Genomic DNA, 16682 nt, shown 5'->3' on the forward strand with positions numbered 1-16682 from the left:
CAGAAACTAAGCCAAAAAAGGTATTATTATTATTAATAATCATAATTATACCGATACTTCAGGAGCCAAAGGAGCGGGCAGTGGCGGCGGGTGCCGGAAGGGCTGGAAGTCCCCGCGGGTCCGTGGGGCCGAAAGGAACGGGCAGCGATGCTGCCCAGGCGGGGTGGAAGAAGGGAGCAGGGACACCCTCACTCTGCCCCCCTCCCCGTTACAAAACAATCATAATAATTAATAAATGAAATTACCACCGCCGAGCCTTGATTCGCCCGCCCCGGGATCGCTCCCTCTAATGAACCCCCCAGGCTAATTTTGTCACCCCCCTCCCCCGCCCCCTTTCCTCGCACCCCCGTTTTCCTGGGGAAACTAACGCCTTGTTTATCCCGAATAATCCCCGGCGGCCGCGCGGGTTCCCAGGGATACACAAAACGGGGGGAAGGGAACCCCCAAAAACCGAGATGAAAAGGATACCGAAGGGGAGACGTGGGACCCTCCGGCCTCCACCCCCCCCACTAGGCTTGGGGGGAGAGCGGCTGGACCCCCCCAAAAAAGGGGGCTGCGTGGAGGGGGGGGTGTGTGGAATGTGGGGTTTTCCCGCCCCCCCTTCCCCGCGTTTATCCACAGCGCAAAAAGCTGTTTTCCATCCCCCTCCTCAAAAAAAAACCACACAAAAAAACAAAATCCCAAACAAAACACATTTTAAAAAAACAACAAAAACACCCCAAAAAACTTCTCGCCCGTCTCCCCCCTCCCCGGCAATTAATGCGGCTTCGCAAACGAGGCGACAGCATCACGGGGGGGGGGGGGAAGGGACATCACCTCAAGGCCAAACAGAACAGCCGGGGGCTGGTGGGCTTTTCCGTATTATTTTTAATTTATTATTATTTTTTAAATCTTTTCCTTTTTTTTTTTTTTTAATTCCTTTCTTTTCTTCCTCGTTTTTTTTTTTTTATTCACAAGACTCAGTTCGCTTTTAAATTTCATAACTTAGAAGGAAATAAGCTACATTGAAATAAATTAAACACAATAGAGAAATCGTGCCTTTTTTTTTCTTCTTCTTCTCTCCCCCCCTCCCCTCTCTCTCTCTCTCTCTCTCTCTCTCTCTCTCTCTCTCTCTCTCTCTCTTTTTAAACACGGCAAATCGACAGAAAACCAGGCAAAAATAATATATTTAAAACCCCGTTCCCTAGTGCCTGCCACTCGGCCATCGGAAATTAAATCAAACAATAATAATAATAATAATAAAAAGCATGAAATGAAACTCTTCGTTTTCTTTCGGTTTTTGTGGGGTTTTTTCCCCGTTCTCTTCTTGTCTGTTTTGTTTGTTTTTACCTTTCGCCCCCGATAAGAAACAAACCCATCGGTCCCCAGCGCAGCACCGAGATGTACAAAGAGGGGCTGCAAAGGGGGGGCGGCGGCGTAATAAATATCTGCGTGTCTCTTCCAGGGTTGGTTATTCCTGCTCCGAACCAAAATCCATTTTTTCCCGAGCCTCTGGCTTCACCCGGTGAGTGGAAAGTTTCGCTTTCAAGTTCGGGGATTTGCCGGGTCTGTTATTACGATATTTTTTTTCCCCCCTTGGCTGTGGTTTGTTCAGGGTTGGGGTTTTTTATGCTTAATTTTTTAATTTGTTTTTCTCTGTCTCGGGTGGGTTGGTTTTAAACCCCCCTATTTATTTATTTATCGGCAAGTTTTCCCCTCCGAAGCGTTCACATTTTGATGTTTTGTTCATTTTTTATTATTATTTTTTTTTTTCTCGGGTGGGTTGCTTTTTAAAGCCCATTTTTTTTGGCAAGTTTTCCCCTCCACAACTTGTGCCGAAGGAGAGGAGCTCAGGGTCGGGCTTGCTCCAGCTGCTGGTGCTGACTCCTGATGGCAAACCTGCTGACGTGCACCGGGATGGGCACCACGATCTTGGGGTTCCGGGAGGGTTCCCCCGTCTTGGAGTTGGCGTTGCCCGCCTTGACCCGTTTCCATTTCGCCCTCCTGTTCTGGAACCAGATTTTCACCTGCACCTCGCTGAGTTTGAGGGCGTGGGCGATCTGGGACCTCTCGGTCAGGGAGAGGTATTTTTTGCAGTGGAATTCCTTCTCCAGCTCCAGCAGCTGCTCGCTGGTGAAGGCTGTTCGCCTCCGCCGGTTTTTCCCCGTGGATGTGGTGTTGGTGGAACTGGGGGGGTTTTGGGGGTTTTCCTCCAAGGCGTTGCTAGAGTCCTCTTCCTTGTGACCCGCCTGCCCGGGGATGTTGTCGTCCGAGCTGTAGTCGAGGTCGCTGTCCATGGAGAAACTTTCCTCCTTGCTTTTTGCCTCCTCCTCCGCTTTGGGGTCCTCCTTCCCCTGGCCCCGCAGAGCCCCGGCTGGAATGGAAGCAGAGGCCCCTCGTTAGCACCGGGCACCCTCTATCCACCCTCCTCCCTGCGGCTTCAGCACCCCGAAATTGTTCAGTTTGGTCTGGTTTTGTTTCATTTTTTTTTCCGCGGGTCTGTCGCTTGGATCGGGTTTATTCTTGCTTTTGCCACGCGGCGGGGGCTCGAAGTCCCTTTTCCCCTCCTCCTGCCTCCTTCTCCCTTCCCCTCCTCCCTTCTCCCCGGCCCTGCGGCCACCGGACCCCGCGGCCAGCCCGGCCTCCTCCCGCGGGTCCCCGGGGCGCCCCTGCCCCCCGACACCCCCCGCCCGCCCCGCCGGGACCCCGCTCCCCCCGCACCCCCCGACGGCTCCGGTGCTCACTCACCGAGGGAGGCCTGGACGGCATCGGCGGCGGGGAAGGGCAGGAGGGCTCCGTCCTTCCCCAGGAAGGCTTTCCCGTCGTCGCCGCCGCCGTCCGGAGGTATCCCCTCGGTTTTCTCGAAGTTCCCGGGAGGAGCGAACTTCCTGGCGGCTTCTTGGTGCTGCGGAGAAGCGGGGAAGGTGCCGGGCAGCGTGGCCATGAGGGTGGAGGTGAGGGCCATGCCCTGGGCCAGGCTGGAGCAGAAACCGGTGGGCAAGCTGGGGAGCTGGTGGTGATGGGGATGCGCGGGGGGCAGCGCGGGCTGCAGCGCGGCCGGGGGCGGCGGGGGGGGGCGGCGGCAGCACCACGGGCCGGTAGGGCATGAACATGGGGTAGCCGGTGTAGACGAAGTGGCCGGGGGCGGGCGGCGGGGGGCTGCCGATCAGCGAGTCGATGCTGAAGGCCGTGCTGCTTCCCAGCGGGCGCTGCATCATCATCAGCGAGGGCTGGAAAGCCGCGCTCATGCCGGAGCGGCGGCGGCAGCCACCACCTTCCTCCTCCTCCTCCTCCTCCTCCTCCTGCTGGCCGTCCCGCTCAGAGGCGCGGAGCAGAGCCGGGGCGGAGCGGGGCCCGGGCCCGCCGCCCGCACACCGGGGCCGGGGCAGCCCCCGCACCGCTCCGCACCGCGCCGGGCCGCGCCGCTCTGCGCGCCTCCGACACCCATTCACATTTTGCCCGGCTGGGAACTCGGCCCGCCCCACGTGGCCGCCGCCGCCGCTTCTCATTGGGCGGGAGGGCGGAGGGGCGGGGCGAAGCGCGGAGGCCACGCCCCTTTCCCAGCCCCTGCACACACCCCCGGCCCCATTCAGGCCGGACGGGGCGGCCCGGGGGGACACCGGGGACACACACCGGGGGTCCCGCTGCCCCGGCGAGTGGCACTGGCCCCGACACCCCGACCCGCAGTCCCCAGAGCCCTGCAGCCCCGCGCTGCAAACCCCGCAGGTCCCCCTTTTTCTCTGTATTTTTCCTCCTTTCTGCACTTTTCCCGTCTTCTTCCTTTTTCTCCCCTCTTTTTCTTCCTCTTTATTTCCCTCTTTTTCATCTTTTGCATCTACCTTCCCCCTCCTTTTTTTCCTCTTTTTCCCTTCTTTTTCCTCTTTTTTTCTTCCTTTCCTCCCCCTTTTTCCTCCTTTGCTTCTTCCTTTCTTCTCTTCTTTTTCCTCTTTTTCTTCTTCCTCTTTTTCCTCTTTTCCTTTTCCTTCCTTTTTCCCATATTTTTTTTTCTTTTTATTTCTTTTTTCTTTTTTCCTTCTTTTTTCTTCCCTCTTTTTTTTTCTTTCTTCTATTTATTATTCCTTTTTTCTTTCCTTTTTTCTTTTTTTAAATTCCTTTTCATTATTATTAGTTTTTCCTTTTTTCTTCCTTTTTTCTGTTTCCCTTCTTTTTTTTTCTTTTCTCTTTTTTTTTTTTTTCCTTCCACCCCCCCCTCCCCCCCTTTTTTTTTTTTCCCCTTTTTCTTTTTTGAAAGGCCCCCAAATAGGCTCCATGCGGTTTCTGGCTAAAGTCATCCCAGGGCCTGGCTTTGAAATTGCTTCTGCAATTATGTAAAAGAGCCATTCAGCTCCGCGGCGGAATTAAAGGCTGCGGAGGGGCCGCTCATGTTGGGCAGCTCAAAGCGGCAGCAGCTCCAGCTCCGCAGCTTCGGCGAGGACAAAAGCTGGGACAAAAAAAAAAAAAGGGTGAAAAAAAAAGAGGGGGAAAAAAAAAAAAGCAGCCCCCAAACTTGTAAATTGAACGTCAAGGGAACTTTACACCATTTCAAAGGCCATAAATAATGATAAAGGGACCAGGCGAAGAGGCAAACCCAAGCAATTAATGGGGGTTCCCGAGCAAAGATCAAGTGGTTTGGAAAATAAAATTAAATACCAAAAAAAAAAAAAAAAAAAAGGGGGGGGGGGGGGGGAGGGGGGGGAAGGGAAAAAAAAGGGAGGGGAAAAAAAAGGAAAAAAAAAAAAAAGGAGAGGGGAAAAAAGGGATAGAAAAGGGGGGTGGGGAAAGGAGGGAGGGGGGTGGGTGGTTGGGGGTGGGATCCCTCCCCCCTTTGGGAAGTTGGAGCTTTCCCGGGGCTGGTTTTGGGTTCTGGCTGGGGGGGTGTCCCCCAAACCCGAGGGTCAGGGGACCCGCCTTGGGAACGGGGCAATTAATGATCTCCGCTTGCCTCTGGTTAATTGATGCTTGTATTCCGGGGTGAAGGACGGCAGATGCTGCGGGGAGGGCTGTGTGACCCCCAGGGGAAGGGGCTGCTGAGGCAGGGGACAGCCACGCTCTGTGCCCCCCCAGATACATCTGGACACCCCCAGGTACCAAGACCCAGGGGGCGAGGGGGGGGGGTGGTCCCTCCAGCATGGTCACAGGAGCACGTCCCAAGCCCCCCCGTCCTAGCAGGGGGGCTTTTAACGCCCCCAAAATGTGCCAATTTGCGGGGGGGGGGGGGAGCGTCACGACCTCCTGCCCAACCCTCAACAAGTGGCATTTTTGCCTCCCCTCCCAATAAACCCAGTCCCTGTGAATTCCTAAAGCCCCAAGACTGGTGGCTGCCCCAAAGGGGTGGAAGGGCTGCCCCCCAACCCTGTGACGGGATATTTGGGTCATTTTCCTCCCTGCCTTTCCAGCCAACCTCTGAGAACGGGATTTTTGGCAGAAAATTGGAGGAGGGGGGTGTGTGTGTAAATTCACCAGTTTCAACCCCCTGCTCTGCGCCTGGCTCCTCGTTTTCCCGCAGCTTTGGGGGTGCTGCGCCCCCCCCCTCATTGGGCACCTGGGGAGCAGGGGAGTGAGGAATTTTGGGTTCCCCCTCCCCATTTTTGCTGGAGGAAGAACATTTTTCCCGGCCTTTTGGCAAATGGGACAAGGTGGATGTGCAGGGAAGCGGGGGAGGGGGGGGAGGTGGGTAGGGTGGGGGGGTCGAGGGGGGTCCCTAGGCTTTTGGGGTCCATCTCCGCCTTCCAGGGACTGGGAAAAGTTTCCTGCTCCAGCTCATTTCCATGTATCCGAGCTCGTGGGATTGTTTTCCCGGTTCATGGAACTGTTTTCCCAGCTCAGGTTTGGAGCTTCCCTGTGGATGCTTCGTGGTTGTTTATCTCTTAATTTTTGTAGCCTCCCTTTTTGTCTCCAATCCCCCTCTTCCCATCCTCCTACCCCCTTCTCCTGCCCCCCCATCCTTCTTTCCATGGAAAAGGGAGCTAGACCCTCCAACCCCCCCCCCCCCCAAAAAAAAAAAAATAACCCAGCACCATCCCCGCTCCTTCCAAACCAAGAGAAGGGCTGGAAATCCATGCGGATTTAGTTTAAAGGGGGGGAAAAACCAACCCAAAACCCAAATAAATTAATTTTTCTCTTCAGGAAACCGCCTCGGATTGCGGGAAGGGGGGATAATTAGGCACGGAAATCTGGCAGGGCTTGGAATTGTGTCCCAACACCCCAACTCCCGCAGCTAGTTTTATTGTCAGCCCTCTTCAAAATTTGCCCACAAACAAGCGCCTTTCCGAGCCCGGGGTATTATTTGCAGGCGAGAAAAGGCTTTTTGTTCGCCACATAATTAGCTGGGGCTTTTCCACCCTTTCTTTTTTTTTTTTTTTTTTTTTTTTTTTTTTTTGGGGGGGGGTGGTGGGGGGGCGGAATTCCTGATTGTCGGAGAAAACAACCCGAGCGTGATTGTGCCTGGGAAGTGTAACAGGCGGGAGGGTGGGCAGGGAAACCCCCCTCCCACCGCCACCCAGGGGGCCGAAAAGTGATTATATGGTATTTTGGGGGGGGGGGGTCCTGCTCGGCTGGGGCGGGAGGGAAGCCTTCCCCCCCGGTGGGGGGGCGGAATTCCTGATTGTCGGAGAAAACAACCCGAGCGTGATTGTGCCTGGGAAGTGTAACAGGCGGGAGGGTGGGCAGGGAAACCCCCCTCCCACCGCCACCCAGGGGGCCGAAAAGTGATTATATGGTATTTTGGGGGGGGGGGGGTCCTGCTCGGCTGGGGCGGGAGGGAAGCCTTCCCCCCCGGTGGGGGGGCGGAATTCCTGATTGTCGGAGAAAACAACCCGAGCGTGATTGTGCCTGGGAAGTGTAACAGGCGGGAGGGTGGGCAGGGAAACCCCCCTCCCACCGCCACCCAGGGGGCCGAAAAGTGATTATATGGTATTTTGGGGGGGGGGGGGTCCTGCTCGGCTGGGGCGGGAGGGAAGCCTTCCCCCCCCCCCCCCCCGCACCGTGGGTGCTGACCTGGTCCTGCGTGGTCCCAGTTTGAAATGGGGAGGGGGGGGTTGCACATCACAAGTGGCTTCTGGCAGGTTTTGCCCCCCCCCCAAGAAACCTTTCCCCCCGCAAATAAACCTTTCCCCCAAAAAAGAAATTTCCCCCCTCCCAAGTAAACCTTTCCTGTGAAGGGAGCATCAGTTGGAGAGAAGGATGTTGGAACTGGGAACAATTTTGGGGGTGTCTGTGCCTCCAGCGGCCTCTGGGGTGGGTGCACTGAAACGGGGGGAGGGTTTCCCCCAAATCGGGGGCATTTTTGGAGCAAAGAGGGAGCTGAGGGAGGAAAAGGGAAACTCGGGGTGGGGGGTGTGTGTCCATCCCTGCCGCGATGGTGCGTGGCTGTGGGTTGATTTCAGGGCGGCGGGAGCTGGGAATGCGCGAGATGGATGCGGGGGAGCGGGATATGGCCCGGGGGGGGGGGGGTTCGGGATGCAACCGGCCGCCCCACGCGTGGAGAAAAACACCCCCCACCCCTCCCTCGGCGCTTAATCCCTTTAATTCCTTGGCGTGTTCCCTCTGGAACTCGTTCCAGGCTGGGAGCCCGGCTCCCGCACCCCCCGGCTCTGTCGCGACTCGGGGTGCGGAGCGGGGGGGGGGTTCCCCGACTTCCACCCCCTCCCCATGCATCGCAGATGTGATGCTTTATTTCTATTAGTTATTTATCTTTATTTCCACGCGGTTTTTGTGGGGTTTGTTTTTTTGTGTTTTGTTTTATTTTCCCCCTATTTCTGGGTTGTTTCTTATTCAACAAACTTGGGATTTTCACGTTGGGAAAAAGGAAGGTAAAGGGGTAAAAAAACCCCTCAAACAAACAACGGACAGGTTGAAAAAATTAATAAGGAAGAAATTAATCTTGGGTAATCCCGCTTCCTATCCCGAAAATCGTTTTCCGAAATGATTCTCATCATTTTAAATTGATTCGTATTTAAATAACCGGGCTCCAAATATTTTCAGAGCCTTGAAGGAGACCTTCATGCTTCGGCACGGAGAGATGATCTCTGGCAAATCCACCCCCCGCTCCCATTCCCGTTTTATTTTTTTTTCTTGGAGTCTAGTTGAGAAATCCTCCCGTTTTCCAAAATCCCGAAGCCAAGTCTCCAATATTCCCGGGTCAGAGGGGGCAGCGTCTCATTAAAAGCTGAAGCTGCAGCGCAGACATTAAAGCGCAGTATTTTTCAATTAGAGCTGCCGAATTCAATCAAAATTCCATAGATTAGGATGAAATGAGGCATGGGTCATTTACAGGGGAATTTAATTGCAGAGCCATTAGACAAATAGTATATTTGCCATTCTCACATGATCCATCATTTCCGACAGCAATAGGAGCAGCATCTTTACTAATCCAGCAGCACTTCCCAGTCCCTGCCTGTAAACACTCCCTGCTCTCTTCTTTTATTTTCTCCCCCCCCCCAGCTCCCTGATTATATCTGATTTCATTTCAAGCCATTGGGGGATTATAAATGTTCACGCAATCAGGTTCATTAAGGGTTTAAAAAAAAAAAAGAAAGAAAGAAAATAATCTCATTTCTGGCTGCCTTCGCGCATCTCCCGCCCCGGCGCAGCCTTCAACCAAATGTACAGAAAGAAATAGGAAAGAAAAATCATCCGGCGCTGTTTCATTAGCGGAGCTTGATTATCCCCCTGATGAGCCCCTTGTTCAGCCAGCAAGGAGGTTGTGGGGAGCAAAGGGGGGGGTCCCCCAACCGCATTCCCCCCCACTCTTCCTCCTCCTGCATCCCCGCAGCCGCTGGGATGGATCCCGGAGGGACCCGCGAGGCGGCAAAAGGGGGAACCCCGACCCATCTCCCCCGATGGGTCTGTAAAGCTTTTGAGGGAGCTCCTTTATCCCCCCCGCCAGTGTTTCACCATCAAGAAGGGGCATTCCTGTAATTTGGAATTAATTTTGGCAGGACGCTCTGCTGCGGGGTGGGAAAGGGAGACGGAGCAGCAACCCCCCCCCCGGCCCAAGGAAAAGGTCTCTCACATTTTAGCCTCAATTAGCGGGTTCATATTAACCCCCCATTAAAACACAGCATTTCGTAGACTCACCAAAACCACCACCACCAAAACCCACCCCAGAAAAGCCCTCATTTCACCCCAAGAAGCGGCGAGGGCGGCGCCGCCTGAGCGGTTTAATGGGAGTGAAAGGTGGAAAAATTAAAAAAGCGTCTTTTTCTTTTTTTGGGGGGGTGTGGGAGATGAATTTCTTCGTCCCTTCCTGGGAACCTTCTGGTCTCACCCCGCACCCTCCCGCCTCCTGCTGAGCAGCCGGGAACCCCATTTTATGGGGCTCCGGGTTAGGAGTTAATGTCACCCCCGGCTTCGGCTGCTGGGCAGGTGGGGGGGGAATCAAATCAAACCGAATTAAATCAATTTTTAAAAAATTACCCTTTCCCAGAACATCCGCGTCCAAACCAGGTGCGGACAGAAAGAAAAAAAAAATAATCCTATAAATAGAGATATTTAAATGCTTTTTTTCCCGCCTGTCAAACTTGGTGACATCTTCCCTCCCGGAGCGTCCTGCTGGGCACTCCGAGGGGAAAACCCTTCAGAAAAGCCCGGGTCAAACTGGAATTCATTGCTTTACGTTTTCCTCCCTTTTCCAGGTGCTTTTCCCGGGTCTTTACCGCCCCCCCCCCCCCCCCCCCCCCCCCGCCCGTCCCGCCGCCTCCGCCCGGGCGCAGTTCGCCCCCCGCTGGTCGCGGGGCGCAGCGCACCCTCCCGCGCGTGCCCCACACCCCACGACCCCTCATTCTGTGTCCCCCCCAGGTCCAGTCCCTCCCCGCCACCTCCCCCCCCCTCCCCCCACTTTGATGTCCAGTGGAGAAACCGGGTCTTTCTTGGTGGCTTCGACATCCCCCGCCCACCCCCAGAACTGCAGGTTTTGGGTCCATTTCCCAGGTTTTGGGTCCATTTCCCAGGTTTCGGGTCCATTTCCCAGGTTTCATTCGTGTCACCGGGGTGACCTCGTGCCAGCGGCTTCTGCTGGCCCCTCTGCTCCCATTCCCACCCGGGGGACACTTATCCCAGAGGATTTGGTGCCCAGCGTGGGGTGATTTTAGTCTGCTCCCCATGCATCCTTGGGTTGGACACCTGAGGAGCCCCCAGCTCCTTCCCAACGGGACATCTCCCTGTCCAGGGATGCCTGGAACAGCTGCTCATCGCTCTGTTGCTCTTCAGCACCAACTTACAGCAAAATCGGGGGGGGGAAGGAATCCCAACAAAGTTCCGGCCCAAAGCTCATTTTAGTTTCATTCTAAATCCCTGGAAAAGATTTTATTGTGAAAACAGGTGGTCCTGGTAGGATTGGGTGCTCCTGGTAGGACTGGGTGCTCCTGGCTGGACTGGGTGCTCAGCCTCTCTGAGCAGGACTCTCCCTCGGGCTCCAGCAGCAGGAAATCCTGCAGGACCCTTGGCACTGGAAGCTGGGGCATGAGGTGGGAGCACTGGTTGCCCAACTGGTTCCAGATGGTGTCGTGGCAGGAACGCTGCAGGCTCTGCAGCCGACCAGCAGCTGGAACAGGGAGGAGTGGAAGAGCTGGTGCTGCTGGGAAGGGGACAAAACCCGAGTGTTGGGTGGGACCCATCAAGCCAACGCAGCCAGAGAGACTTCCTGGATGAAGGTCCAAGGGGAGGAGCTGGGGACTCCATTGGTGCTGCTTACCTGGGGGCTGGGGGACAGTGCCCTGCCTGGATGAGGGGTCTTCTGCAAGCCAAGGCTGGACGAGGGAACCCCACCAGCAGCAGCAGCCCTGGAGCCAAGACAGAAGTGACCCTCTTGTTTCCAAGCCGGGGAAACGGAGCAGGACGGGTCTGTGCAGCCTCAGCCCATCCCTCCCTGGGAACACAAAACATTTCTCCCAAAGCCTGGAATGTGCTGAAGAGCTCTGGTGGCATCTCAAGGACCAATGACCTGGGGCCTTGGCCATCCCTGCCAAAACCCTAGCACCATCTCACCTGGAACACCTCCTCTGGGGTGGCCTCAGCCCACCTCTTGGAGACAGGGATTTGGGGGTGGGACTTGAAGACTACTTCAATGACCTCCAGCCATGCCAGTTGGGTCTGTCTCAGCCTATGAGGAGTGAGTGACAAATCCAGCCATGATGAGGACATGGTGGTGGGTCCCTTTGTGCCAGCAACCTGTTGGTTGCAGTTTCACCTCCTGACATGGTGTTATGGAGATGATCTGGACATTCCCAGCCCTTGGCTGACATCCATAGAACTTCTCAGCTCAAAACACCCTGAAGCCCTTCAGCTCTGCTTGGTCCAAGCTGACATGGATGGAAATGGGTCCCTTGATGATCTTAAAGTCAAGTTTGAAACCAAACTCGATGATCTTCAAGGTCTTTTCCAACCAAAACCATCCCATGAGTCTATGAAACTCCTTGTGCAGCAGAAGACCTTGGAATGTGGTTTTTTTGGGGTGTGAAAATGGGTTCTCCTTCTGCTCTCAAGGGACCCAAAAGCCTGTGTTGGGTTTCCACCTCAGAGAGGACCAGAGCTTGGTGTTTCCTGCCCATCCTGGCAGGGTCCAAGCCTGGAGAAATGAGCTCTGCTGGCACCTGGTTACAAGGGAGTGTCAGCACCTGCAGGTCCCAGGAGGAATAAATCCAGGGCAGGAATCCCAACTATCCCACCTTTCTGCTACAGCACAGATGAGCAGTTGGAGATGCCTGGTATGTCCTGGTAGGGGCAGATAAAAGGTAATTTTTCATTTTCTTTCTCTTTGGTGTTTGCCAGGAGCTACTGAGATGTCCCTTTTTCCTCCAAAACCTCCAGGAACAGTTTGTCTCCCCTGAGGTTTTCCTGGTCAGGAAAGCTTTTCTGAAGAAGGTTTGTTACTGGCCAAATCCCACCAGGACTTTGTTCTTCCTGGTCTTGGCAGGTTTGAAGCCTTAATTATCATGAGTGTTTCTTGGGATTTGCTTCATCCTAATGTAGTGGTTCCCTAAATTGACCTATCTTGGGCAAACCAAGGGATGGGTTTGATTTCTGACCAAGTTTGTGGATATGATTGGAGAAACCCAAGTGGCTTTATATGGAATTTTCCCCCTGGGCAGGCAGGGAATGTTGGTGAGGGGCTGTAATTGGGGGGTGATTTCCTCTAGGGAGTGGGAATGGTGAGCTCCTGGGAGGAGCACATGCCTCCATGTGGCTGGAGGGGGATGTCAGGAGTGTTGGTGATGTTCTTCCAGCCTCTCTGCACATCAACTCTAACCCTTCTCCAGCACAGTGGGGTCCCTCAGGGGTCACTGGGTCCAGTCCTGTTCAACATCTTTGTCAATGACCTTGATGACAGACCAGCGAGTCTTCTCAGCAAATTTGCTGATGACACCAAGCTGGGAGGATTGGCTGGTGCACCTGGAGGCTGTGGAGCCATTCAGCAAGGTTTGGACAGACTGGAGAGCTGGGCAAAGAGCAAGCTCATGAGGTTCAACAAGAGCAAGTCCTGCAGCTGGGAAGGAACAACCAAATGCACCAGGACAGGCCAGGAGGTGACCTGCTGGAGAGCAGCTCTGTGGAGAAGGACCTCAGAGCCCTGGTGGACAACAAGTTCTCCATGGGACAACAATGTGCCCTTGTGGCCAAGAAGGCCAAAGGTATCTTGGGGTGCATTAGGAGGAGTGTGTCCAGCAGATGGAGGGAGGTTCTCCTCCCCCTTCTACTCAGCTCTGGTGAGACCTCACTTGGAGTGCTGTGTCCAGGTCTGGGCTCCCCAGTTCAAGAGGGTGAGGGATTTACTGGAGAGAGTCCAAGGGAGGCTACAAGGGTGATGAAGGGGCTGGAACACCTGCCTGATAGACCTGGGGCTGTTCAGTCTAGAGAGAAGACTGAGGGGGGACCTGATTAATGTCTATAAATAAATGAGGGCATGAAGAAGGCAGGGACTGGAATGTCTCCTGCCTTGGCCAAGGTCAAGGTGACACTAATTAGTGATCAGGTTTGCTTGGTGCTGGGGTCCTTTCTCAAATAAATGGATGACAGTGATTTGGGGGGGTTGATTTCTTTCTTTCCCCATGGAAAGAGGGGGGAATATTCAGTGCTCATCACCCTCCTGCTGGGAAAGCAGGATGGAGCTTCAAGTGGGATGGGATGAGCAACCAGTAGGAGAAGGCTGGAGGACAAGTCCCTGTCCCAAAAAGCACCTCAGGGCCTAGGGTTCTTTAAGGAAAACCCTCCCTCTGGGTTTTATCCCCAACCCCTGGGAGCAGAGCAAGGGTTTCCCATCCTTTGTTGGGTTGTTTTTCATGGGAGTTGTCTCCTGAATTGACTTATCATGCCCAGGGAATTTGTGGATGTCCCAATATTGAAGGTGTTCCAGGGCAGGTTGGATGGGGCTTGGAGCAACGTGGTCTGGTGGGAGGTGTCCCTGCCCATGCAGGGGGTTGGATCTCGATGATCTTGAAGGTCCCTTGCAACCCAAACCAGTCTAGGATGCTATGATAACGAATTTGGGGAACACTAATCAGGGTTTCCCCATCCCTGGAAGTGTTCCAGGCCAGGCTGGATGGATCTTGGAGCAACCTGGTCTGGTGGGAGGTGTCCCTGCCCATACAGGGGGGTTGGATCTCAATGATCTTGAAGGTCCCTTCCCACCCAAACCACTCTGGATTTCCATGAGTTTATGATGACTTCCAGTGCCTGAATCATTAGACCCAGGGATGTGGGATTTTGTGTCACCTGGAGGTCCTGATGGACCTGCTCAGGGCCACAGGAAAGCCACCTCAACCTTCTCCCTGCTGCTCTTTGAGCAGCCAATGAGCTCAACCAGAAGGAGGTGGGGGAGGCAAAATTTCCACTATGGATCCTTAGATCCTTCAGTCTCTCAACCCTGAACCACCCTCAACACCCTGCAGAGTATTTTAGGCTTCACCAAGATGGGGCAAGGAGAGGACCTCATGGCCCACAGAGGTCCAGGACTTGGGAAAAAAGAATCCACCCACTAAAAGGAGCCGATCTCAGGGATTTACATCTTGTTTCTGCCCCACCCAGCACGTGGGGACCAGGAAAAGCTGAGTTATGAGCCTCGAGAAGAGCAATAATTAAGCTCCAGAGATCAAAGATGAAGATCCATTTCAGCCAGGTCTGGAGGCTCCAACCACGGCCCTTTCAACGCCAACAACTTCGCTCAAGACCGGGCAGCTCAACCTTCCAGCACCACAAGCATGAAAGGAGCAACCACTTCACTTTGCCTCTTTTTTTTTTTTTTTTTAATTGGATTTGATGATTTTTTTTTGCATTGAGGTGTGGATTTTAGGTCATCCTTCATTTTTTGCTTTTCCCTGGCAACAAAGAGCAGGTCGCTGACCTACCTAGAGAGCTATTTTCTTCTGCTCCCCCTCCATCACAATGGCCAAGGACACCTCCGTGCCAGGTTCTTCTGAATTCCCATCCACTCAGCGACTCACCGTGGGGGCAGGACCTGAAAACCTTTTGAGCCTCACGGCGACCGGGATAAAAAAATCTCTATATCTATAAAATTAAATTATCTGGGCTTCCTTCCAGCCATTTGAGCTTCAGAATCCACCAGATTTCAACAAAAAAAAAAAAAAAAAAAGGGCAGCTGGGCTTTAATCTGGGAGCTTTTTGAAGAGATGGGGAGAAGAAGAAAAAATAGATATATATAAAGTTGCAGTAAAGTTCAGTCTTACCTGGTTCACTTCAGGAGCTGCTCGTACCAACGTCGGGCTGTTTCAGTGGAGTTCCTCTCCTTGACCTCTTTTTCTCTTCATTGCAGCAGAGCTAATTAATCTGGTGGGGGAAGAGGAGGCTCTGGAGGGGAAGATGAGTCTCCACGTCCACTCGGCGCGCTCCTCAAACCGGGCTGATGAAAGGAGGCAGCTCCGAGCGGCAGCCGGCGAATCCGGATCAGATCTGGATAATTGAGGGGGAGAAGATGAGGTGAAGCCCTCCTGGGGGAGAGGTGGGAATGCAGGGATGTGGGAATGGAGGGATCCCAGGTGGAAGAAGCTCTCTGGAGATGCCAGGTTCCCTCTGACACCAGGAAGGGGGAGAAATTCCTCAGGGATTTCCCCGTGGAAAGAGGTCTTAGTCAAGCCCAGGGGTGAGAAAGGGAGGTGACTTCCTCGGGGTTGAGGTATGGCCTTGAGGTGACCTCTCTGAGCTTTCTCTCCAGCCTGGGAGCTGGAAGCAGCCATGTCTTCTGGCTCCCACCCTCCAGCATCAAGGGATGGGAGTGAGATCATCAAATCCCAGACTAGTTTGGGTGGGAAGTGACCTCATAACCTGCCCTGCAACACTTCCAGGGATGGGGCAGCCACAACTTCCACTTCTTCCAGTGTCTCACCACCTTCCCAGGGAATAATTTCCTCCTAATATCCCACCTCAATCTCCCTCTTCCAGTTTTGATCAAATCCCCTCAACCCATCCCCTCAGCTTTCCTGGAGCCCCTTCAGGCACTGGAAGGTGCTCCAAGGTCTCTTCAGACCCTTCTCCTCTCCAGGCTGAACACCCCAACTCTCTCAGAGCTGCTCCAGCCCTCGGATCATCTCCGTGGCCTCCTCACTCCACCAGCTCCATGTTCTCCAGAGGCTGGGGGCTCCAGACCTGGCCCCAGCCCTGCAGGGGGGTCTCAGCAGAGTGGAAGGGGACAGTCCCCTCCCTTGGCCCCCATTGCCAAGGGGTTTTAGGAGGGGTGGGTGGGGTTTGCAGGCAGAGGATGGGGGATGCTGGTGGGATGGGGGGAAACACCTTCTCCTTACCCCAGGGAGCCTTGGGTGGTGGAGTGGGGCCAGCCCCTGGTCACTGGTTGTGTTGGGCTCAGCCTGGTGCCTCCCAGACAGGTTTCCTGCAGGGGTCCCAGCCCCCTAGGGCCAGGGTGGGGGCAGTCCCACAGCCCAGCAGGTGCTGCAGGCAGGCGAGGGGGCCATGGCAGGCCACCAGGGCAAACGGGGTTGTCACCTCCTGCTACAGCTCCAGGGACCACCACCCTGTGGGAGGAGGGGCAGGGATGATTCTCCAGCCCTTGCGCACCAGCCTGGCCAAAAAGTCAGGTCAAAATGCTGTGTTTTCCTTTCTGTTTCCTGGCACCTTTTGGGGTCTGGGGTGTGTGCACGTCCAGGAGGTGGAGCACCATGTAGATGTGGTGCTGAGGGACACGGGTTAGCAGTGGCCTTGGCAGTGCTGGGTTAACATTTGGACTTGGTGGTCTGAAAGGTCTTTTCCAACCCAAATGGCTGGGATCTGACTTCCTGCAAGCACATCTGAACCATGGAAGACCCCATCCCAACCTGGAAGAACCAGGTGGACACCCCTTTTTTGCCCTTCCCTGCCCTGCCAGTGGGCTAGTGTGAGCAGAAGAGAATGGTGAAACACTCAGTCAAGACCTCCAGGCTCCTCAGGTCTCCTGTCACCAGGGCCTCGTAAAACCTGGTGGCAGGAGGTGACAGAGGATGCTCCAATGCCAATTTGGGGCAAGTCTGTAGCTTTTCTGCCGCAGCTCCTGGTAAATGGCCCATCCCAGCTCATCCCACCTGCAGCAGGAAGACAAAGTGGCTTCTGGAGCTCCTGGTTTCCATCTTCTCAGGCTCATTGTCTTATTCTAACCCGGGTCAAGTTCCATTGTCCTGGTGTTTACAGCTTCAGGGAGGTGACAGTGACAGAAAGAGGGTGGGGACATCACTCTGGGCTTTAATTGCTGCTCTAATTGTGGG

The 16682-nt window shown here is 54.5% G+C and overlaps 2 protein-coding genes across 2 annotated transcripts; both read right to left on the bottom strand.

Moving 5' to 3' along the window:
- Positions 1-1320: 1320 nt before the first annotated feature.
- GBX2 (gastrulation brain homeobox 2) lies at positions 1321-3227 on the bottom strand. The gene is given in 3 exon segments (XM_051623315.1): positions 1321-2353; positions 2728-3055; positions 3057-3227. Coding segments are annotated over 3 exon segments (1023 nt in total). The 3' UTR covers positions 1321-1829.
- A 7032-nt stretch (positions 3228-10259) lies between these two features.
- Positions 10260-16487, bottom strand: ASB18 (ankyrin repeat and SOCS box containing 18). The gene is given in 4 exon segments (XM_051624182.1): positions 10260-10522; positions 10525-10555; positions 10966-11080; positions 16345-16487. Coding segments are annotated over 4 exon segments (552 nt in total).
- Positions 16488-16682: the final 195 nt, after the last annotated feature.

This window comes from Apus apus, chromosome 6, assembly GCF_020740795.1.
Source record: "Apus apus isolate bApuApu2 chromosome 6, bApuApu2.pri.cur, whole genome shotgun sequence".
NCBI classification, from domain to species: Eukaryota; Metazoa; Chordata; class Aves; order Apodiformes; family Apodidae; genus Apus; species Apus apus.